The sequence below is a fragment of the Aulonocara sp. 'chitande type north' Nkhata Bay genome, linkage group LG3 (assembly GCF_057382095.1).
Source record: "Aulonocara sp. 'chitande type north' Nkhata Bay isolate Kocher_YH1m ecotype deep benthic linkage group LG3, A_spYH_male_GT1.1, whole genome shotgun sequence".
Taxonomy (NCBI): Eukaryota; Metazoa; Chordata; class Actinopteri; order Cichliformes; family Cichlidae; genus Aulonocara; species Aulonocara sp. 'chitande type north' Nkhata Bay.
The window spans coordinates 60,435,667-60,461,066 of NC_141346.1; the positions used below are offsets into that span (position 1 = coordinate 60,435,667).

Here is a 25,400-nt window from a genome sequence, read left to right on the forward strand (position 1 = left end):
AATCATTATGGAGGCCTCACTGGAATATGGAAGTGTAACACTTATGTGCGTGTCTCAAATACTCCCAGATCAAAACAAGAGTATGTCACCCAAATTTGACACCAAAGAGCTCAAAGATTTGGACCAGTAGGTTCGGCTACGTACAGGAGAGGCGAACTGAATGAGACTCAGACAACCGCGAGTTTTGAAAAATAGCCGGAATTGTATTTTTCTTTTCAATTAGAAGTAACAGGACATTATGACAAACACACAAAACACTTACAAATGAAATTATTCCCTTTCGGTACCGGTACTCTCTCAATAATACCTTTTGGCAAAATCACAGTGATCACTCGATGAAAACAAAAAAAAGAAATCTTACCTGGGTGCACCCTTTCTAGAGGTACAGTTCACATCTAACAATGAACCACAATGTCAATCATCAGCATATAAATGTTAACACTTATTTGCATTTTCACAGACTTCGTTTACAAATAGCAACAGTTAATCAGCTGGAGGGTTATTTCCGACCGCTCACACTCACTTTTGTCCACATTCATGGAATGTACAGAGTCCGTAAAACGTGTCCTTAAAACAACCCGCCCGTGAGTCCAGGGGGATGTGTGTGAAAAAGGGGGACTACGAGTACAAAATGGCGTGGTGTGTCTCTGTTTTGTTGCATCTGGCCTACCACACTCTGATGTGCAGGACAGAACAAAGTCATTTGGTCCTTCAACGGGGGTGGCTCGCCATCAATTTCAGGATCCGTTGGAATGCACCAGGAAGATACAAACCAAAGAAACAAAAAAAAAAAAACCTGACCTGTCAACGACAGTGTCATGGGACATATTGAGTTCCTCATAAAATCACAATTCACACATTCACTTCAACTGCTGGGTTTCAGTAAATTGAACAAAGTTTCCTACAGAACATTCCTAAACAATTATCATTAAACACTGGAACATTTTACTTGCAAGGCATTCATGAAACACAGATAAATAATGAACAAGTAAAACACTTTGCTCACCGATCTCAGAATTAGAAAGACGGAGCAGCGCGAGATGGCGCACGACCGATGAAATGGCGTCGTCTCTAACTCCCGACCTTTCTCGACTAAGCAATGTAAAAAGAACCAGCTAATTACTCGTCTTAGCAATATACATACAGTAAAACAATCTTTCGTAAACGGCGAGTGCTAGCTCTCCGTCTATATTACTCTTTTTCATACCTCGTCTCAGTAAATCGCTGTGTCTCGTTTCCTCACTAGCTTGCTCATGGAAAGTTCGCGAGCGGAAGAGAGAAAAGAAAAATCTGTGTCCTCCTAGGCAGGGGCGGCAGGCGGAGCCTGTACCACGTTTCAGCAGCTCATTGGCCTAGAGTAGCATATGTCTAAACCAGAACAGTTAACTCCTTAACTGCTGCACCTATGGTTTATTCATTACAAATGAAGTGTGCTGCTTAGATTAATGATTCTTTTATTCTGGTGTATTCTAGTTAAGCCATACTCAAATATGGGTTACACCCTCCCCACTTGATGGTATGCACGTCCCTGTGCATCCAAATGGTTAGACTGCATAGAGCTTGAAATGGCTTCGTTTAGGCTATTAAATACTGCATTAACAACATACAGTAAGGGGTTACCTAAGGTAGAATACTGCAACCTTTCTGGTGTCTGACGTGACCTTTGAGATCGACGAAGAATGTCATGTTCTTCCCGAGAGCTGTTCTGTGAACCAAATGAACTGGGCTGCTCAGTTATGACTCTTTCTTGGTCATTAGGACGCTCTAGCATAGTCTCATCCACTTCGGGCAGGACTTGCTCACTAGGTTGCTGGGTCCTTTCCACAGGATTTTCAACTTGAACGTTGGTCTCCCGCAAACTAGGCTCAGGTAAGTCCACACGTTCGGGTAAGTTCTCAGTTGCAGTTTCAGGTAAGTTCACAACTTCAGTTTCCTCAATTTCCTCTGATTGTCTGTCACATTCGGTGGGGTTGTCACGTTCGGCGGGGTTGTCACGTTCGGCGGGGTTGTCACGTTCGGCGGGGTTGTCACGTTCGGCTTCACCATAAGCTGGAAATTGTCTTTGCACACTTTCAGTGCGGGGCACAACGAGAGTTGGCTTGACAGAGCTGGTAATGGAGATTGGTATCCAGGTAGGTACTGGTAAATACTCGGAGTCGAGGTCGTCGTCGTCTTCCTGAACAACAGTTTGCCTTGTGTTCCGCCGAGCCTGGGGCTTTTTGGGACTGGTTTCAGTTGACTCTGTGACCGGTATGAAGCTACAAGGAAGGAGCAGGTCTCTGTGCAATGTTCGGACTGGTCTTTCTTTCGCTTCCGGTTTGACCGTATAGACTGGTAGTTCGCCTGCTCTTCTCAGAACTACGTACACATCATCTTCCCATCTGTCTGCCAACTTATGCTTTCCCCTCAGTTTAACATTACGCACGAGAACCCTGTCACCCACGTTGAGAGTTGAGTCAACCACTTGCTTGTCAAAGCGAGTTTTATTGCGCTCAGCATTCTTTTGTGCGTTTGAGGTTGCGATCTTAAAACTCTCCTCCAACCTATGTTTTAGATCACTGACGTACTGGGAGTGTGACTTCTTCTGAGCATTCACAGGCAACCCAAATACTAGATCAATGGGAAGCCTTGGTTGTCTCCCAAACATCAGCACATAAGGCGAATAGCCCGTCACATCATTCTTGGTACAATTATATGCATGTACTAGAGGTTTTACATACTCTTTCCAATGCAACTTCTCATTGTCATTCAAGGTACCAAGCATTTGGAGAAGTGTTCTGTTGAACCTCTCAACTGGATTGGCTCTGGGGTGGTATGGCGTTGTGTGTATCTTTTTCATGCCAATAATTTCGCAGAGTTGTTTTATTGTCTTCGATTCGAAATCGGGGCCTTGATCACTTAAAAGTCTCTCTGGGACACCATAATGAACAATGAAGTTCTCCCAGAGGGCCTTTGCAACAGTGCGCGCTCGTTGGTTGGGTGTAGGGACAGCTACTGCAAACTTAGTGAAGTGATCAGTCATAACTAATACATCCTTAGTGTTAGACTGATCTGGCTCAATAGATAGATAATCTATACAGACCAGTTCAAGGGGCCTGCTTGTCTTGATGTTCATGAGGGGAGCTGCCCTCTCTGGCCTACACTTCCGGCGAACACACCGTTCACACGTGTTGATCATTTTTTCAACTGACGTCTGCATTTTTGGCCAGTAAAACCGAGTTCTGACCAGGTCAATAGTGCGGTCAGTTCCTAGGTGGCCCATGTTACTGTGGAGGTGTTGGAAGACTACTGACCTCAACTCCTCGGGTAACACGAGTTGAAAGGAGATGTCTGGACCGGTTTGCCTCTTTCGGTAAAGAACTCCATTCTGCAGTTCAAGACGACAGAGCTCACGCAGCAACAAGGGAAGCTCAGGTAGTTCTGCTCTAAGACTGGGAGGTGGGGTCTGACCAGTTTCTAACAGAGTGACTATAGCATCGAGAGCTGGGTCTAGCCTCTGTTTCTGTCTGAGCTCATCCTCTGCCATAGGCGGGGGAAGAGGAGAACCATTCAACAGCTCCCCTGCAAAGCTATCAGGGACAGCTGTAGCATGTAAGGCTAAGGACTCAACTAAAGCCAAACCTGGGCAAGTGAATGACCCTGAATCCAGGCCTGCAGAATTAACTGAATGCCTTTCGCAGATGGCCTGTACAACCTCCCTAGAAACCATTTCTTTGTCATCGCCACTGAGGTGAGTGAGGGCGAATTGCCGGATCCTTTCACTTTCCTTCTGTGAGACAGGATCATCACCTGGGCTACCATGGGGACGACAAGACAGTGCATCCGCGTCTACGTTTTGTTTGCCAGCCCTGTACTGGAGTTGGAATGAAAAAGTAGACAAGGCTGAGAGCCAACGGTAACTCGTTGCATCCAACTTCGCTGATGTTAGGATGTACGTTAACGGATTACTGTCTGTCACTACTGTGAATTCTGTACCATACAGGTAGTCTGAGAACTTTTCGGTGACAGCCCACTTAAGGGCCAAGAACTCCAGCTTGTGGGCTGGATATCTCATCTCACTTCTTGAAAGTCCTCTGCTAGCAAAGGCTATGGCCCTCAACTGTCCATCCTGGAGTTGGTACAGAGCGGCACCAAGGCCAATGGTACTAGCATCCGTATGGAGGATACAGTGGGGCAAAAAAGTATTTAGTCAGCCACCGATTGTGCAAATTCCCCCACTTAAAATGATGACAGAGGTCAGTAATTTGCACCAGAGGTACACTTCAACTGTGAGAGACAGAATGTGAAAAAAAAATCCATGAATTCACATGGTAGGATTTGTAAACAATTTATTCGTAAATTAGGGTGGCAAATAAGTATTTGGTCACCTCAAACAAGGAAAATCTCTGGCTCTCACAGACCTGTAACGTCTTCTGTAAGAGGCTTTTCTGTCCCCCACTCGTTACCTGTATGAATGGCACCTGTTTGAACTCATCATCTGTATAAAAGACACCTGTCCACAGCCTCAAACAGTCAGACTCCAAACTCCGCCATGGCCAAGACCAAAGAGCTTTCGAAGGACACCAGGAAAAGTATTGTAGACCTGCACCAGACTGGGAAGAGTGAATCTACAATAGACAAGCAGCTTGGTGTGAAAAAATCAACTGTGGGAGTAATCATCAGAAAATGGAAGACATACAAGACCACTGATAATCTCCCTCGATCTGGGGCTCCACGCAAGATCTCATCCCGTGGGGTCAAAATGATCATGAAAACGGTGAGCAAAGATCCCAGAACCACACGGGGGGACCTGGTGAATGACCTGCAGAGAGCTGGGACCAAAGTAACAAAGGTCACCATCAGTAACACACTACAACAGCAGGGAATCAAATCCCGCAGTGCCAGACGTGTTCCGCTGCTGAAGCCAGTGCATGTCCAGGCCCGTCTGAAGTTTGCCAGAGAGCACATGGATGATACAGCAGAGGATTGGGAGAATGTCATGTGGTCAGATGAAACCAAAGTAGAACTTTTTGGTATAAACTCATCTCGTCGTGTTTGGAGGAAGAAGAATACTGAGTTGCATCCCAAGAACACCATACCTACTGTGAAGCATGGGGGTGGAAACATCATGCTATGGGGCTGTTTTTCTGCCAAGGGGACAGGACGACTGATCCGTGTTAAGGACAGAATGAATGGGGCCATGTATCGTGAGATTTTGAGCCAAAACTTCCTTCCATCAGTGAGAACTTTGAAGATGAAACGAGGCTGGGTCTTCCAACATGACAATGATCCAAAACACACCGCCCGGGCAACAAAGGAGTGGCTCCGTAAGAAGCATTTGAAAGTCCTGGAGTGGCCTAGCCAGTCTCCAGACCTCAACCCCATAGAAAATCTGTGGCGGGAGTTGAAAGTCCGTGTTGCTCGGCGACAGCCCCAAAACATCACTGCTCTCGAGAAGATCTGCATGGAGGAATGGGCCAAAATACCAGCTACTGTGTGTGCAAACCTGGTAAAGACCTATAGTAAACGTTTGACCTCTGTTATTGCCAACAAAGGTTATTTTACAAAGTATTGAGTTGTATTTTTGTTATTGACCAAATACTTATTTTCCACCCTGATTTACGAATAAATTCTTTACAAATCCTACCATGTGGATTCATGGATTTTTTTTTCACATTCTGTCTCTCACAGTTGAAGTGTACCTCTGGTGCAAATTACTGACCTCTGTCATCATTTTAAGTGGGGGAACTTGCACAATCGGTGGCTGACTAAATACTTTTTTGCCCCACTGTATATGGGAGTCTGGGGTCGGCAAAGCCCAACACTGGGGCTGAGGTTAGCCTACCAATGACTTGTTCAAAAGCCTCTTGACACTTTTGAGTCCACCTGTCACCAAATAGCTCTTTCGGGCTATGGTACATGGAGCTTTGTTGCTTCGTGGGTCTTTTCTTTCCTTTTCTCAATGGTGGGTAACCAGCGGTTAACTCATTCAACGGCCTTACAATATTAGAAAAACCCTGGATGAATCGCCGGTAGTACCCAGCAAAGCCCAAAAATGACCTTAACTCTTTAAGGTTGGTGGGGACGGGCCAACTCGTGAGGGCTTTGATCTTCTCTGCATCAGTCTCGACTCCACGCTCTGACACCACGTGGCCGAGATATTTAACAGAGGTTTGGAAAAATTTACACTTCTCGGGTGCTAATTTTAACCCAAACTCTTTCAGCCGCAACAGGACCTTCTTCAGGCGTTGCTCGTGTTCTTCAAGAGATGATGAAAAGATGATGAGGTCATCAATAAAGACAAGGACCTCCTTAAGATTCATCGGACCCATACACCGCTCCATGAGCCTTTGAAAAGTGGAGGGTGCGTTGGTGATCCCTTGGGGCATCCTATTGAATTCCCAAAATCCTAAGGGACATACGAAGGCTGTTTTCTGCTTGTCTGACTCTGACATCTCAATCTGATAATATCCCGACTTGAGATCTAGGACCGAGAACCATTTCGACCCTGCTAGAGCGGAAAAAGCCTCTTCCAGATTCGGGAGTGCATATGCATCTTTGATGGTTTGGAGGTTTAACCTCCGATAGTCAATGCACAAGCGAACTGAACCATCTTTCTTTTTGACTACTACGATTGGGGAAGCGAATGGTGATTCAGATTCCCGTATCACTCCCACGTCGAGCAGTTCCCGCAGGTGCTTCCTCACGGCCTCCACATCGTGTGGATGTATTGGTCGGGGTCTGGACTTGAATGGAGTTTCATCACTAAGCTTGATGTGATGTTGCACCTTCTCTGTGTGTCCAAAATCCAATGCATGCTGTGAAAACACTCCAGGCATTGAATTTAGCAACTTTGTGACACGATTTCTCCATTCATCAGGTAGGTCATTTCCAAAGTCGAAACTGATTTCTTCAGGTTGAGAAGAATTTCCTGAGTGGTCTGAAGAGTTTGACATCTTCTCTGTCTGTTCTTTACATATGACTCTGGTCACAGCATTAATGTCAGCTAGCACACGGCCTGACGGGACAACAATGTCGTGATCGGTTTCATTTTTCACTACAACCGGCAGCTTACAAGGCCGCTTGGCTGGCAGGTTGACAAGACCAGTTAACACAAGCAAACCACTGGGCAAGGGAAAATCTGATGACGATTCGACAACTGCACATTTCTCATTAATGGAGTTGGGAATGTACACCGAAGCTTCTAAAACTGCCGTCTGCCCTGCCGCCACCACAGCTTGCTCTTTACCCGTTAACTTTGCACACCCAAGGCTGCAATTGCTAGCGGCTTTTCGACGTACTCCAAGGATTTTGAGGAGCGCTCTGAAACCATGGGGGACGGGCTGAAAGTTCGCACTGGACTCATGGAAGTCAGCATAAAGGGCATCTAAGGTATTTGTACCTATCAAGATCTGTTCTCGCGCCTCGGCTCGCAGAGGGGGGATAACTAATGCTAGGGTATTAACACTAATATCCGAACCCACAAAGTTCTTGAGAAAGGTGATTGAGAGTTCTACATAACCTAGGTAAGGGACGGATTGGCCGTTTGCACACTCTACATCCAGGAGATCGCCCAACGGGTTTATAGGCAAGTCTGAGAGATGCTTCTCATAAAAACTCTGAGGCACGGTTGTCACTTGTGACCCTGTATCAAGAAGACAGTTCGTTTCTCTGCCAGCGATAATGACAGTAGCAGAAGTTTTGGTTCCGACCAAACCCTTTGGAAGGTGTATAGACGGCGCTTTTGACTGAACTTCCCTTGAAAAGGCACGTTGAGGCTTGGGACGAGAATTGTCTCCGGCAGCCCCCACTTGTCCCACACTGGAGGCTGGGATTAGTTTAAAGGCGGCTCATCACTGGCCCTAGTTGATGCTTCCCAACTAGATTGCCTTTCTCTCAGCTGTTTTCGCTTCGTGACCACTAAGGATGGATTTGGTTCGTTTTCACATGATGAGGCAATATGACCGTCCTCACCACAGTGAAAGCAATACCAAGGACGCGGCTTTGCATTGGCTTTTGTAAAGTTCTGTGCGGTCGAAGCCTTCCTTTTCGTGGGGTAGACTTCGACTTTGGCATTAACTGTGTGGCACTCTGACTTTGAGTGCTTGGGCTGATTTTGCTTTTGGCTTTCTATTTTCCAACTGTTAAGTTGTGCACTCAAATCAGCAATTTGTTTCTTTAACACATTGAGGTCAGACTCACAGCTACTTGCTGTTTGTACATTTGACATGGCCCGGTGCTTTGGATTGCTAGGGCCAGGTTTGCTCTGACCAAGATGTTGTCTCATACGACGGACTTTTGAGGCTTGCTTGTCCTCTTCCGTGCGTAGAAGCAAGAGTAGCTCAGAGAACGAAGGTGGGCTCTCTTTTCTTTGTCCTAGCTGGAGGTCGCTGATGAGACTGTCCTCCCAACAGCCACGAAGGAATTGCTTTAACAATTGCTTGTCAAAATCCGACACATTGACACCTCCTCGTCGCATTGCTTTGGTCAAACAGACATGTAACCTTTGCAAATAGGCTGATGGTCTTTCTCCTTCATTCTGAAGTGTGTTCATGAATCGCGCATAGAGCTCATCGCCATCTTCGACGGCTCCAAACGCAGAATCGAGTACTCTCAGGTACTCAGAGGGTCTAGCATTTGGACCTAAATGCTTAGTGACGTCTGTGGCAGGCGACAGAAGACTGTCAAGGATCCTCTGTGTGCAGTTCAAGTCAGAAACGGCTGGATCACTCATGAGGACTTCAACACTTGTGCGCCAGGCGTCGTAATCAGCTTCACTGTTAGGGCGAGGAATGCGCCCAGAGAAAGCTCTAATCCTACTCGGCATGGGCGAGTGTGAAGAAACTTCACTACTGCGCACCACATGTTCAACTACCACCCGCCGGACATTGGGCGGGTTAAGCTCAAGTGTGGGATGGAACTGGGTCGGTGAGTCAAGATCGATCAGGTTTTGATTTAAGGTTGGAATCGAATCCGTAGACTGTGAAAAATCAGCAGCAGGTTGACTGGGGGAATGGTCACCCTGTGCATGCAAACTTGTCTCGCCTCTGTCAACAGGGGGAGAAACTGTAGGCTGAGGAGATAGGGGGGGCACGTTTAAGTTAGCCAGTCCCTCTTTGAGCATGTTTTCTAGTGAATGGCCACTAAGATTGGCCATTTCAGACAGTTGTCTCATGTATGCTCTTGTGACATTCCTCGCATTCGCTGCATACGCCTCAGTTAAACTCCTAATTTCAAACGTGACTTCAGGCTGAGCAGAGCTTTGAATAGTCTGCGGCAAAAGAGGATTCAAAGTATCCATTGCACTGGCATGATTGAACTCAGCTATCATCTGCCTGTGAAACTCAGAATGCGGATCATCTATACGGATGTGGCGGTTAACTGAACCGTGTTTCCCCAGGTAAATAGCTACTTCTTCATCGAGGTCGCTGTTAGTAAGCCCTTTTATGATTACTGCGTTTGGGATTTTAATTGCCTCTTTAAGTACTACGTCCATTTTGTCAAACTAGGTTTTGATTGTTTCTTATCGTTGTAATACTTAATAAGATGAGTCTCATGCAGTTTCACAATAACTCCTGGCTGCTGGCTCGCCAACTTGTAACACTTATGTGCGTGTCTCAAATACTCCCAGATCAAAACAAGAGTATGTCACCCAAATTTGACACCAAAGAGCTCAAAGATTTGGACCAGTAGGTTCGGCTACGTACAGGAGAGGCGAACTGAATGAGACTCAGACAACCGCGAGTTTTGAAAAATAGCCGGAATTGTATTTTTCTTTTCAATTAGAAGTAACAGGACATTATGACAAACACACAAAACACTTACAAATGAAATTATTCCCTTTCGGTACCGGTACTCTCTCAATAATACCTTTTGGCAAAATCACAGTGATCACTCGATGAAAACAAAAAAAAGAAATCTTACCTGGGTCCACCCTTTCTAGAGGTACAGTTCACATCTAACAATGAACCACAATGTCAATCATCAGCATATAAATGTTAACACTTATTTGCATTTTCACAGACTTCGTTTACAAATAGCAACAGTTAATCAGCTGGAGGGTTATTTCCGACCGCTCACACTCACTTTTGTCCACATTCATGGAATGTACAGAGTCTGTAAAACGTGTCCTTAAAACAACCCGCCCGTGAGTCCAGGGGGATGTGTGTGAAAAAGGGGGACTACGAGTACAAAATGGCGTGGTGTGTCTCTGTTTTGTTGCATCTGGCCTACCACACTCTGATGTGCAGGACAGAACAAAGTCATTTGGTCCTTCAACGGGGTTGGCTCGCCATCAATTTCAGGATCCGTTGGAATGCACCAGGAAGATACAAACCAAAGAAACAAAAAAACCAAACAAAAGGAAAAAAAAAAAAACCTGACCTGTCAACGACAGTGTCATGGGACATATTGAGTTCCTCATAAAATCACAATTCACACATTCACTTCAACTGCTGGGTTTCAGTAAATTGAACAAAGTTTCCTACAGAACATTCCTAAACAATTATCATTAAACACTGGAACATTTTACTTGCAAGGCATTCATGAAACACAGATAAATAATGAACAAGTAAAACACTTTGCTCACCGATCTCAGAATTAGAAAGACGGAGCAGCGCGAGATGGCGCACGACCGATGAAATGGCGTCGTCTCTAACTCCCGACCTTTCTCGACTAAGCAATGTAAAAAGAACCAGCTAATTACTCGTCTTAGCAATATACATACAGTAAAACAATCTTTCGTAAACGGCGAGTGCTAGCTCTCCGTCTATATTACTCTTTTTCATACCTCGTCTCAGTAAATCGCTGTGTCTCGTTTCCTCACTAGCTTGCTCATGGAAAGTTCGCGAGCGGAAGAGAGAAAAGAAAAATCTGTGTCCTCCTAGGCAGGGGCGGCAGGCGGAGCCTGTACCACGTTTCAGCAGCTCATTGGCCTAGAGTAGCACATGTCTAAACCAGAACAGTTAACTCCTTAACTGCTGCACCTATGGTTTATTCATTACAAATGAAGTGTGCTGCTTAGATTAATGATTCTTTTATTCTGGTGTATTCTAGTTAAGCCATACTCAAATATGGGTTACAGAAGCATCACAGTACAGCTTCAGTGAAGCATTAAAGTCTCTGATATGAGATGAGAAATGAAGCAGCCAGAGCTTTTTCATGAGTGGAAATCCACTGTGACTGTGAGCTGCTGCTACAGCCTCCAGATTAGCCAGCAGCTCATCCTGCTCAACATTTTCTCACCAACTTTAATAGAAGTGTGATGTTTTCAGCTGGAGTGATGGTCAGGGTGGCCTCCCTCTCCTCTTCTTCTCCTCTTCCTCTTTCCTTTGTAAAGCCACTTCTGCTGCTTTCATTCATTTGGAAGTCCTGTAGCTGAGTTTGGGAGAGACTAACAGCCTCGGCAGCAGAGGGGAGAAAGGCTGTAACTGTTGGGTCTGTGTTTCCACAAGCCCCGCTAATTCTAGAGACTTATTCATCATGAAGAAAACAAGACAGTCGATCGATCCATTACTTGCGCAAGGGAGGCCTCGTCTGTGTCCAGCACGACAATGACCCCAATGGTGGCCTCCTCTCGCTGCCTTTTATTGACAATCTTCAAACAATAGTTTACAAAGCACCTCCCCTTGCAACCCCCCTTTGGTTACATAGACAAGGCACTGTGTGTGTGTGTGTGTGTGTGTGTTACCTCCTGCTGACCAAAGGGTCATAAACCCAGGAAGTTTACATCAAAAGAAACAGATCTTTCAGATAGGATGTATCTACAATAAAACCTCCCCCAGCACAGAGTGGTTGGAGAGGTGGTCAGGATCAAAGGGATGGCTTTGATCCTACTGCTTAAACTAAGACTGTACAAATTTAAGAAACACAATGGCAACATTCAACAATTAGACTTAACATTTCCCTCCTTTTTGTCATTGTTCTTAAATTTCAACTTATGCACCCTTTGTTTGGACAGTGTCAGTATAGATTTCATTCATACACAGTAAACTACATCCTATACATAAGCAAATCAGTATCAACAGTCCAAAAACAGGAATTAATTTTTTCAAAAGAAGATGCCACCAAGGACCAGACGGTAACCAAGCTATCCAGCCTTGTGGCGGATCTACTCCTGTCGTGCAATTCATTATGTATTTCTTCAAGTAAACAACTGAATGTCAAAGGTCAAACAAGAAGAATCATCATTCTCAAAAATCATATGTCACTACAATCCAACTGTATACAGACATAGGTATTTAAACGCATCAGTTGACTTTATTGTTTGTCCATATGGCTCTCAGCTAACGTCAAAGCTGCAGCCTGGTCAACACCCTTCTTTATGACTCCTATCAACCCCCCAAATCTTTTCACTGTAGGCATCCTGTGGGGGTTAGAGTCAACTGGTGAATTATCTGCATTTACAACTCTTCTCCTGTCCTGTTGTCACCACAGAAAAAGCTTTGTAAAGGAAATTGGATCAAGCTGTTTTGAACTTCTTGGCTCGAAACCTCAAGTGTTCATGATGTAATGTAGACAAAAGGCTTCTCTGTTTACATCCTTCTTGCAGAAGACAAAAGAATAGGTGATGTTGCCATGTTCCATGGTTGATCTCCAACTTGGGCTAATCCATTGTCCTTCATACACATAGGCAATTGGCCTGTTTCCAGTTCGTTTAGCTGTTCAATGTCCTGCAACAAGTCATATTCTTTCAGTCAGACGAGCAGGTCTGTCTCACCAGAGCAGTTCACCTTCCCAGCTACTGGTGAATCAACCTTCCATTCAGGTTCAGAGCAGTTGAAAAGTTGGCAGTGTTCCCGGATGTGTTGCTAAAGCAACCAGACAAACTGCCTCGCTCTCAGTGATGCTATAGGGCCACAGTCCAGAAGAATGTGTAGCCAGTGGCATCACAAGCATAACCATTGGTCTCATTCTTTATGTGAGCGGTTGTGTTCTTAAACTGCCACCAGTAGTTGTTGAAAACCCATGCTGGTACTGGGTGTGGTTTGCTCTGTTCCAGTGCGCTCCTGTCATCCCACTCAGGGTCCACAGGCACAAGAAGATGCACAGCACATTCCCAGCCATTCTGATGAGTACCTGTGGCTCAGTTGGTTTCTTCACCGGATTGAGACGAGGGGCCCTGGAGGCTTTCCCCCCCTTTGTTCCCGGTCTTCCTGCCACTTACTCCGAGCTGGCCTGGATGTGTGTCACCTTCTTGCAGTGCGCTTGATATATCCAAGTGTTCCTTCCAGCAATCTTCACTGCTGTGGTCGTCGTCAGCAGCATCCGATATGGACCTTCCCACCATAGACTGGACCAGCACTTCCTCTCCATGGCCTTATCAACATCCAATCTCCAGACTTCAGACTCTGCTCCTGCGGAGAAACAGAATCATCTGGCAGATCATTTGTTCTCATGACTACTTTACTTTTAAACATTTTCAAGCATCTAATCTGCTGATATGCTCTCTCTTCTGCTTTTCTATCATCACTACAGAAGACTGGAACTCTAAATGCTCTAACATGTGTAATCTCAAAGAGTCAGACCATTCTCTGTTGGAGTAATCCTCATGTACTTATTCTATACAGTCTAACCATGTCCTGCCTGTCTTCCTAAATCTTAACTTTACTATTCCATTAGTTCTCTCTGCCTGCAAAAGTTTTTTTTTTTTAAAGTATTTAATAATCCTAGAATGAGTATAACGACTGCTCATTTCCCTCCTGTTTGAGACATAGCAAAGCCAATGGCTCAAAATAGCAGCAGTCTTATACAAATTATCAGGCAGTACTGGTTTATCACACAGATAAAAAATCATCCTGCAAGCTTGCTCCCTCTGTAAGTCACAACTGTTTTCCTGCTGTAGGTGAGTGGGCCTGCATGTCTGCTGATGCTGTACTGATAAAAGGTTAACACAATGTTTAACTACAGCTGCTTCTTTTGTGATCTTATCTGCAAAAACTTTCCCTAATGCAACTGGATCTTTCCCTCACATGTGTGCTGCACATTTACAAACGGCAATTCTACTGGTTAATAACACTGCCTCCAGCAGATTTTGCAAGAGTTTGGTGTGTTCTGCAGGTTTCCCTGTAGAGGTTGTCACACCTCGTCTCACTCACTGCACTACAAAGAAATGTACAGTAGCAAATGTATACTGCCTATCAGTGTATATTGTCTCTCTACAGCTTTACACACTTCCGTTAAAGCTAGCATCTCTGCTGCTCAAGCAAATATGAAACATGCTAGTTGTCCTACATAGATAACTCTCTCTCACTGTCTGCTACAGTAAAACGTGTTCTAGTCTGTCCCTCTGCTGTTGTAAAACTCAAACCATCAGCAAACCAAACCTTTCCCTCAACGAGTGGCACATCTATTAAGTCATCCCTCAGCTTACACTTCTTCTCCTCGCGCTCTCTACACTCATGAGAAGTGCCCTCCTCCGTTGGCAAAAAGGGTTGGACAGATTCAGAATTGTGCACCACTTTATGGTAATATGTGTGGTTGTGAGAGTAACATTAAAGACAAGTGTCTTGTAGGTGTCAGAAATGTAAGTTTAGTCTGCAGTAGTAGACATCTACCTCGTGTGGAACTAACAATGTCAAAAGGTGAAATAAACTATTGAAACATTGTACAGCTTAAACTGCTGCACATACTGATCTCACGCATGGAGGTAAAGCACGAGCAACTAGAGCTAATCTTTTAGGATAGTAAGTTACTGGCTTCACTTGTGGAAAAAGTGCTGTTAGTTATTTTACAGTCACCTGGCATTTGTGCTGTTCACAGAACCACAAGTCCATCGCTGGACCTCCTCTGCGCTGTCACTTTCTGGAGCTTGGCACGCTCCCTCAGGTTCCATTTTCCAACGCTGCTGAAGATTTAACCCTAGAACACTATCGCTATAAATAGTAACACGATCACTAATGCCGGGTGATTTTTACCCGATATAATATAACCAATGAAAAGTAATCAAATATATCAAAATATGACAACACATGACAAATTAGAGTGGTCTTCTTTTACTTTCAACTGTGCCATGTCTAACAAAATGAAAAATAAAACTCCTAAAACAAAATAATGACTCTGGAAAGCTGGTCTTTGGTCCACCCATTCCTGGGACATTTGAGACTTCCCTGGTGATGGCACAGGCTCCTCGACACGCAAACAGCTTAGTTGTCTTCCTTAACGTCAACGTCGAAACTCTTTCATCTTATTTAAGATTTGCTGTGCAAAGTCTCCTCGTGACGATCCTTTGGAAGACCAGTAACACAGCTCTCTGTGCTGAAGGTGATCTCCGATCCTCCTGAAAACTCTCTCCTGGCCTCAGCTTCCATCTTGTGGACGATCCTCTCAGTCACTCCTTCTCGTCATGGCACCTCACGATATCTACAAATTAAAAAATGACACTCCTCTCGCCACACGGCTTTCGCCATGTGTCAACTCCCCAATGAGACATGTACAAGAGTGTTGCACAGTCTCCCTAAAACAATCTCCAAGGTTTGTCCCTTGGAGCAGCTTCACTCCAAGCTGTAACCCTGTGTAAAAACATTAGTCAGCATTGAAATGTTCAGCTTGTTTAGCTCCCAGCTCCTGTATCCTAGAAGACAAAGTCTTAAAATTAAAACAACTTCACATTTGCAACCAACTATAGATCATAAGAGTAATAAAGTATTCAGCATCACAGAGACAAGTATCATTGCAGGTTTATTCTAAACTCATTAAACTCCTACTTTTCCCCATAATTTGTTCCAAATTATTTAACATCTCACCGTCATTCCACATTGTAATCAGTGACGTTCCTTAAGTTTGTTACTCACCATGAGCCCAACAGTGTGGTCAGATAATGGGCCCCGATGTAACTATTCTGTAACCACTGCACATCTGTTCAATTGTCACTCGTCTGTCTGTGCTGAATCCTTTACAAGCACTCTTAAAGAAAAACAACATTAGCCAAACACAAGGTTCATCCCGGTTGTCAGGTGTCGGCCATCCAGATTCCAGAGGAGCTGTGAAAAGTCATAAAGTTAACACTCGCTGTGGAAAAAGTAACAATGGTCTCATCACAGTATGTCTCACACTGCATTCATTTCTTCCCTGTAACATTCTCTCAAAAACACAGTGTAATTTCATCATCAACATATAGCCTGTAACTACAGTTCTCTTCATACAAAATCTCAGTAATCCTGTGGTAGAGAAACATCATTAAGTTGTGTCCTGCTGTAAACCACATGATCAAATCACATGATTAACCATCTGCTGTAAAGAGAAATGTAAATGTTAGCGCTGCGCAGGTGTGTACACACTTTCTCACAGTAATCTCTGTGAGCAACACAAGGTAGTGAATGACACACACATGGTAAATTCACAGACATAGAATTTAAACTAAAAAGGTAAAATTTTCAGAGTTCACATAGTCATGTGACCCAAGTTTCCTCCTGTGGACTCCTTCTGCTCCTGCAACAGAGACACACACAGAGACACATCCACACCTTTGTCAGGTGGGGGTTGACTTCACACAATGGTGTTAAGTCAGTCAGTCTTGTCAGCTTTTGTCAGTCAGTCAGTTTCCCATTTATTTTAAAACTCTTACTCATTCACTCAGTGATTCCTTCTTTTGCTAATTGTGGAAATTATCGTCGCATCCGTTTCCACGCTCAGCAAAACAACGTCATTTCAAAAAGAAAAATAATTTAGACTGGATTTTCTCGCTGAATCCTTTTGGACAGGAACTTGTCTCAAATAAGTGGATTTCTCCTGAGCCCATTTTAATTTTGGAGAAGCTCACTTTGCAACAGTTTTCTCGACGACGCTTCGATTCTGATCGTGCTCAAACAGAGATCATCAAACAAAACTTTCAGTGCACCATGAAAGTAACAAAATAAAAGAAAGAAAATAAAGGAAATCAAAGGAAAGAAAGGCCTTGTTTAAGTCATGACACGTGTTCTTCATGCCAGGGGGATAAATCGTCACAACCCAATTGGCAGGCTCAACTTAAATAACAAAAGACAAATCAAACAGCCAGTTTAATCTCAAACATTCATCCAATCAGCCATACACACAACATACAGCATAACCCTGTTGTCTTAGCACATAATAAGTTTTAGTTCTCATGTAACTAAATGTGTGCCATGGTAAAACTTCTTCACACACCAGAAACTCACAATCAGCTCACTCAGCTCACTCATTTAAGACCTCTCATCTATGATGCAACCATCTGTCCTCCTATAATATTCAGTCCACTAGTCTATGTATCACTTTCATCTTACTAGTGACTTGGACAAGATGACAAACAGAATCTCATGCTTAAGATGCTGTCTGGTCTTCATGAGTATCATTTATGTGTAAATGCATGTAGGGTTAGTATAGTTAATGCATTTTCAGTATGTTTTTGTGTTCTTCTCTCATCACACTTTCATTATTCTCATCACTGCTTAAAACAACACACATCTCTCTCTGTTTTTTTTTTCTTTAACTGTACTTTTCTCCAAAACAGAAAATAGCATTACAGCTGTTTCAGACTTAGAAACACCAAACACTCTTCGTGCTATCATTCATCCACACAACTATTTTATTTCTTTTTGTCCACTGGGCAGGTGACCTGCAGAATCACGTCTGCCCCAGCTGGATACCTTTCACACACACCATGACGTCAGACACACTCACGGACTGGATCAGGAGAAAAACTTTCTTCATCTTCACACTCTGTTACAGAAACACCATATGTTTTTTTTGTTTGTTTGTTTGTTTTGTGTCAGGGATGGATATGTAGTTGTAACGTTTGTGTTCACTAACTTTACTTTCTGTTTCCTACCCTGCCCAGTCTGTCTTGGACTCAATGCTTCTCCCAATGTCTCTCCATACTCAGCCTCTGCTCTCTCACGCTCTTCTCTGGCTCTACTTTCTGCTAACATTCTTGCTTCTCTCCTCTTCTGAACCTGCTCCAGCCACAACTTAGCAATTGCTAACTGCAATTCCTTCCTCTGCTTCGCTTTACCTGTTTTACCAGCTACACTTACAGCTATTCTTTCTACCAGCATTTTACACTGAACTTCCACTAATGTCCCTTCAAATCCACATTTCTTACGCCAACAACCTACATACTGCGTGCTGCCTGGTAAAAATTTCTCCATAAATTTTAAATCTCCTTCTAAGGCAGACTTACACATTTTATTCTCCATTAACAATCAGCCACACTCACGCAGACCACGTCTGGCCCGCACACACACACAACATAGGCCTATCGCTTGCGTCTGCACGCACAGCTAGCGCTCTCTGTTGAAAACTCTCAAACGCCCCATATGGCGGAGAATTCAACCTTCGGACACTCTCTAACGCCCCAAATGGCGGAGATTCCGGACTCCTTCACGGCGGAGACGCCGAACCTAGGTTATCTCCACGCCCCAAATGGCGGAGAACTCTCTACGCCCCAAATGGCGGAGAAGCCTGCGTCTCTCTCACGCGGCTAGCGCGCTCCCGGACTCACGTTTAACGCACAGCCCGTAGCCGCTCTCTAAGGCCTTCTGTACTCACTGTTTGTTTACGTTCATGGGAAGAGCCTCTGGATCCCGTCAATCGTCATCCATCCCGAGGGGAGGTCAGGAGCAAACTTCCCGGCCTGGTGGCAAGCCAAAAACACCAGGGCTTTACGTCAATCATCCCAGACGTTGCGGTGGCGTCCTCTCCCTTATGGAACGCCAGGACTGCCATAATGAATTAATTAAATACACCATTAAATAATTAATTAAATGTGGCAATAATTAATTAAAATTGGAATTAATTAATTAAATAAATAGTTATGACACATGTAATTAATTAATTATTGACACATTTAATTAATTATTTATGTATTTCACATTTTAATTAATTATTGACACATGTAATTAATTAATTATTGACACATTTAATTAATTATTTATGTATTTTACATTTTAATTAATTATTGACACATTTAATTAATTATTGACACATTTAATTAATTATTTAATGATATATTTATTTATTTCATTTTGGCAGTCCTGACGCCTGGCTCTCGTCATGAAATAATTTTATCTGTCAGCCTCACCCATCAAACTCAGGGGGCGGGGTTAACGCTGCCCATGCAGCTTCTCTAACATTTGATTGGTTGCCGTGCAAAGTAAGTCAAAACAGGTCGATCCTAGAAAATCGATTGCTTGTGTAGACTTGGGGCAGCCAGTTATCCCAGAATGCAGATCAAATCACAAGCAGCAATGGTGGTGGTGTAGTTTTAAAATACCCCGTTTTTCTGTCACCAGCTACACTTTTAACAGTGTTTTAGCCGCGAGTGTCGCGACGTATGTCTGGTCAGGTTGTCAACATAGAACATGTTTGCAAAAGTGCTCAGATGTTTTCAGAGATTTCACTAGCTCTGCTAACAGTTAGCATGCAGAGTGCACCGAGGGGGTTACGTTAACCGGTTTGTTTACATATTCCACTCTCCGTGTTCCACATGTTGCATTCGCAGATTCTCATTTTCACCGAACGATCGTCTCTTTCCGCCTGGTCTTGTGTCTCTGTGCTTCTGTAACATAAAGAACGAGCTGACATTTTTCTCACGAAACCAGCGATCAGCTCAACAGACCCTCAGTTTACCTGCATGCATCCTCCTCCTCATCTGTCAGCTGTTTAACACCTGCTGCTAATTCAAGAAACACGCCTAGTTACCTGGTGATAGTCACAGTTTAACTGGGCAGCCGGTGCTCGATATAACGCAATGTCAGCGCATTTTTCTGCACAAGATAAGTAAATATAGTGTTTTCCCAGAGCTGCTGGAGCTTGTTTCCTTACAGAGCACTTTATAGGCGAACCAGCTTCATCAGCGGCTGATGTCCAATCACCGGCACACAGCTTTCAAACCTCAGCTGAGTTTTAGCTCTCAGTGGTTAAACGCTGGACTTCATTCACTCAGGTTCTGTCTGTCGGGTCACGTTTACTTCGCTGTTTTATTTACAACTGAGCAAATCGGTTTGGCTGAGGTTAAAGTTACGTTTCATAACTGCATAGTTTCACAGACGTTTAATGGTTCACTGGCACATGTGTTAGACTGAACTATCATCTAAATATCATCTGTTTTTTAATAGTTATTCAACTGTATTCTAAGCACCAGCTGTCTGTTAGAATGTGATTTTTTTTCTCTCTCTGTTGGCAGAGGTATAAAAATGCGCAGGAAAATCTGACATGCATGGCGAACTTCACCGACGATATTTAGGGAGGAATAAACACACATCAAACATAAATGAACCATTTGTCTGTCTCCATAATTGAGAGAATTTTCTCTTCTTATGTCAACACTCTCTCTCTTTTTTTTTTCTTTTTTTTTTTTCTTTTTCGGTCATGTTATGTTTACCTGTCAAAGGCTTGTTACAAACTATGAAACACATCGTGCAGACTTCTGGATGTTAGAAGAAAACTAATACTGCTCATGAATGAGACTAAAGGCAGGAAGGTGTCCTTTAAAACTAAACATGTTAATAGGACCTCCCTGTTTATATCATAGTTTATGATATAGCACGTGTATTTCAGTAATAGCCTGCTGAGGCCACTATACGTGCTGGCCTCATATCAAATGTGAAGGCAGACTGAGTCTATGTTTGACGTTTTTTATATCTAATCTTCCTTTTCAAACATTTAAACAGCAGCGAGTCTGCAGCTGAGGGAATACAAATTCAAATTGTCGGAACAGGTTTGCTCGTTTCTTGGATTCATTTGGTGATTTATTAAATGTATAACTGTTATTCTAATCTGCTGCTGAGTCTCTTACACTTTTCTTTATGCTGTATATTTTCACGTCTCTGGAATAGTTGGCAGTTAGATAGTCAGCTGGGAAACTTTGTGTTAACTCATGGAGCTGAGGATATCGTGGATATGCTGACCTCGCTGCGTGGTGTACAGAGCGAGGTCAGCATGATTAATATTCACAATAAAAATATTAGCCGAACATCATGAAGTCTGTATGTGTTTCATAGTGTCGAACAACCTTTGTACAGTTAAAGCCAGCAGTTACTACATGACGGAAACACCAACGTTATCTCTTTTATGTGTTTATACACAGGTCACGCTGATTACTGAACAAAAACCCAAAGATCAGATGTTAAACAGATTTTTTTGCTCTCTCTCCTCCTTAAACATGTTTTTAATGTTAGTTATAATTCAGAATTGGCGACTGAAACACGTAGGACACATAAGAACATCAGGAAATAAAACATCGATAAATATAACCTCAGTAAAAGAAGTCAGCGGGGGTTACTACAGCTGTGTACCGGGGCCTGCGCTTTGTCGGTGGGATTGCTTGCGAGGCGAGCGGGTCTATCCCACGCTTTGCCGTGAGACTGGGCAGACATCTCCGAAATCATCGAAACACTTTTGCAAAGAGGCTGTATCTTGACAAACCGACCAGACACATGAAGATTAAACCACTACATTCTCGGCTAAAAAAATATTAAAACGGTATTTGGTAACACACAAACAGGGTTTTTCAAAGCTCAGTTCTGTTAGCTTCCACATGCCGGTTGTTGTGTGCTAGAAACAATGGCCACCAGGCCAAAGCAATGGTTTTGACTCGATCAGCGTTAACCCCGCCCCCTGAGTTTGATGGGTGAGGCTGACAGATAAAATTATTTCATGATGAGAGCCAGGCGTCAGGACTGCCAAAATGAAATAAATAAATATATCATTAAATAATTAATTAAATGTGTCAATAATTAATGAAATGTGTCAATAATTAATTAAAATGTGAAATACATAAATAATTAATTAAATGTGTCAATAATTAATTAATTACATGTGTCATAACTATTTATTTAATTAATTAATTCCAATTTTAATTAATTATTGCCACATTTAATTAATTATTTAATGGTGTATTTAATTAATTCATTATGGCAGTCCTGGCGTTCCATACTCCCTCTCCTCGGTGGATGCAATGTGTTAGGCTCCGGCTCCGAAGGACCAAATAAATGTTGGGTCTGTGTTTCCACAATAGTGATGGGTCGTTCGCGAACGAAATGGCTCTTAGAGCCGACTCTTTGACGTGAACGACGCGAGCCGGCTCCTTATCGCGAGCCGTCACGTGGGTTTTTTTTTTTTTTTCTTTCTCTCAGCCTCTCTCTCGCACTTTTTTCCCGCTTCACTCTGCACGCGGGCCTTGTGCTTTACGCTGGGCAGAGAGGGGAGGGGCGGTAGTTACACTCAGTAGCACAGGAACAGAGCCAGAGAGAGAGAAAGAGAGGCAGGGACAGCAACATTAGAAAGGTATAGTAATCATCCACAACTATTTTCGGTTGCAGATGATAAAGGATTGAGAAAGTTTATTCATGCAGGTCCATATGACAGAGAATATGCATGTTCTTTTTGTTTTCATATTATAATTTATATTTAATTGTGTTGTGGTTTGCAGTGTTTTGTGTTCTTTTCACTTTAAATTTGTGAAAGGAAAAAGCTGAAAATTTAAATAGTTAAAACTTGAAATGTGAATAGTTGATTTTTGTATTATATGATTTATTTATTACATTTTATGTGGAGTAAATAAATAAAAGTATATTTACGGTGGCCCCTAGAGACAAAGCACATACAAACTTCAAATCACGTACGAACTCTGAAGCATGTACAAACTCCAAAACACGTAAAAACACGTACAAACTCCAAAACACGTAAAAACTCCAAAACATGTAAAAACACGTACAAACTCCGAAGCTCGTAAAAACTCAGAAGCACATAAAAACTCAAAACACGTACAAAAGACAACAGAAGTGCTCCAGGATGCTGGGCGCAGTGTTGAGCCTTTGTTATCTTGTGGCTACACAAGCCAGCAAGTACCAACGACCGGATTTGGTGTGTGGTAATAACAGGTAAATGAACTTTTTTTTTAAATTATTTGAATATATATATGAGTGCCTGTGTATAAATACACAAACAATACACACATGCTTTCAATTGTGTAATTTAAGTGATCTAGTAGCTCTGCTTTGGAAGTTCAGTTCATGCTAGAAATGTGTTTTGGAGTTTGTACGTGTTTTGTCTCTAGGGGCCACCGCATATATTTATATATAAACATATATAAATAAAACCACTTGTTTTTACGTTAGTAATTCCTTTTGTGCATAATTTTATATTATTGTTAATAATAAATTAATTAAAGCAACAAAACAACCTGAAGAGCCGGTTCGGAGCCGAAAGAGCCGGATCTTTTTAGTGAGCCGAACCGAAAGAGGCGGATCTCTAAAAAGAGCCGGAAATCCCATCACTATTCCACAAACCCCGCTAATTCTAGAGACTTATTCATCATGAAGAAAACAAGACAGTCGATCGATCCATTACTTGCGCAAGGGAGGCCTCGTCTGTGTCCAGCACGACAATGACCCCAATGGTGGCCTCCTCTCGCTGCCTTTTATTGACAATCTTCAAACAATAGTTTACAAAGCACCTCCCCTTGCAACCCCCCTTTGGTTACATAGACAAGGCACTGTATGTAAGTGTGTGTGTGTGTGTGTGTGTGTGTGTGTGTGTGTGTGTGTGTGTGTTATGTGTGTGTGTGTGTGTGTGTGTGTGTTACCTCCTGCTGACCAAAGGGTCATAAACCCAGGAAGCTTACATCAAAAGAAACAGATCTTTCAGATAGGATGTATCTACAATAAAACCTCCCCCAGCACAGAGTGGTTGGAGAGGTGGTCAGGATCAAAGGAATGGCTTTGATCCTACTGCTTGAACTAAGACTGTACAAATTTAAGAAACACAATGGCAACATTCAACAATTAGACTTAACAGTAACACCACCACTTTACTCTGTTCTACCTGTCACATCATTTTATCAGGAAACAAATATGCTCATGTTTTTACTATGTTTGTCTTGAAGATGTAAGAAGATCACATGGTGCTTTTTATTATTGTGTTGGTTTGTTTCCTGTCTCTTGGATGGAGCCCAGCTGTGCGTGGCCCCTGGGCCTGTGGTCAGAGTGTGTGCTGGATAATCCGGCCCAGGATGAGGCCAAACTGACATGGGATGAAATGTCTGTCACATAATTGAGCTTTGTGAGAAATGTACGACTTTAATGTGAAACATTCAGAGTTTTTTCTCTTGTTGTGTTTGTTTGAAGCTGCTTCCTGTTGGCTTCAGCTGTTTGGAGTTTCCATTTTCTAAACTTCTACATTCTGAACCTTCTTCAGCTCTGAACAGATGATGAAACACTGAATGATTTCAAGCACTTTGTCTAATAAACTTACATCTTTCATTCTTTATACAGATTGAGTTACTGTGGTTTGTCAGAGATCAGCTGTGATTATCTGGCAGCAGCACTGAAGTCCAACCCCTCCCATCTGAGAGAGCTGGACCTGAGCTGGAACTACAAGCTGCAGGATTCAGGAGTGAAGCATCTGTGTGGTTTCCTGGAGAGTCCAGGATGTGGACTTGAAACTCTGAGGTCAGTCAGCATGTTTTAGTTGTGCTGAGATGAATATGATGTGAAAGTTGTGCTGACACTAAACTGCAGACATCAGGCTGATATTATACTGATCCACACTGAGGATCTTCATGGTAAAGTCTGTTTTCTTCTTCTCTGGTTTAGTCCATTGACTGCAGCAGAACAATGTTCACATTTCAAACAGTGAGACTCAACGTATGGCCCGCGGCCCACACGCGGCCTGCCCACCTTTCCTGATTCAGAGAGAGGGGACCCTGATTAACTGTGTAGTGTTCTTCCTCACAGTTCTAAGTATCAGACACAACAATGAATAATCCACAGCTGACTGTCTTTAGCAGGTCAAAGGTCACGGCACACAGCAGACAGTGGGAAATATTATAACTCTGATCATTTATCAGCACATATCCATATGTATAAAAACAAAGCTGACACTGTGAGACTTGATCAGAGGTGTGATCATCACAGCAGAGGCCTTTGTGTCAAAGTCACTGAGGATCAAACAGAAACACATGAAGCAGATTTTCCTGTTCTGGCTTTTTATAGCAGATAACCTTCAAAATATTCTGCAGTCCATCAAAAACTGAAGCAAACCATGAATCAACATGTGAACATGAGCTGATGCTGCTGAAGTGAAGCAAAGTTACAGAGGTTTGATTACAGACACAGCTGAGAGTTTGTAATCTGTCATCATTTTAAAAGGTTTACATTTCTTCAGTATATCCACATTTGCAGCTGGTACCTCAACCTCCACTTGTCCAACACAACTGCTGTCCACTGCCTCCATGACATTGTGATTTTGCTGTTGGTCTTCTGTCAGATCTTCATCAATCACTTCTGCACGGGGCACACCTTCAGACTCTGCAGCTGCATAACGAAAGCCTGTAAGATAAAATTAGACATAAGGTAAATGTACACCAATATTCCAATGACAGGTGTGTGATTCATCTGGAAGTTATGTGCGGATTAGTGTACAGTGATAGCAATTTAGTATGTTTTTAGAGGGGGGGGGTTGTT

The 25,400-nt window shown here is 43.1% G+C and overlaps 4 protein-coding genes across 4 annotated transcripts in view; 2 read left to right on the top strand and 2 right to left on the bottom strand.

Annotated features, from left to right (window-relative positions):
• LOC147336396 (NACHT, LRR and PYD domains-containing protein 1b allele 2-like) overlaps nucleotides 1-25,400 on the top strand; it is a 198,003-nt gene that overhangs the window by 159,842 nt on the left and 12,761 nt on the right. The gene's annotated exons all lie outside the window — the stretch shown is intronic.
• The window catches only part of LOC147336401 (ribonuclease inhibitor-like), an 89,968-nt gene that overhangs the window by 60,577 nt on the left and 3,991 nt on the right, over nucleotides 1-25,400 (top strand). The gene's annotated exons all lie outside the window — the stretch shown is intronic.
• On the bottom strand, nucleotides 38-2,986 carry LOC147336404 (uncharacterized). Its single transcript, XM_086287062.1, has 2 exons — nucleotides 1,208-2,986; nucleotides 38-1,092 (listed from the first exon to the last, which is right to left on the bottom strand). The coding sequence occupies exon 1, from the start codon at nucleotides 2,837-2,839 to the stop codon at nucleotides 1,496-1,498; it is 1,344 nt and encodes a 447-aa protein (XP_086143188.1). The 5' UTR covers nucleotides 2,840-2,986; the 3' UTR covers nucleotides 38-1,092; nucleotides 1,208-1,495.
• LOC147336405 (zinc finger CCHC domain-containing protein 12-like) lies at nucleotides 6,770-11,055 on the bottom strand. The gene is made up of 2 exons (XM_086287055.1): nucleotides 10,769-11,055; nucleotides 6,770-10,653 (listed from the first exon to the last, which is right to left on the bottom strand). Exon 2 carries the CDS (start codon nucleotides 9,473-9,475, stop codon nucleotides 7,814-7,816), a length of 1,662 nt encoding a protein of 553 aa, XP_086143181.1. The 5' UTR covers nucleotides 9,476-10,653; nucleotides 10,769-11,055; the 3' UTR covers nucleotides 6,770-7,813.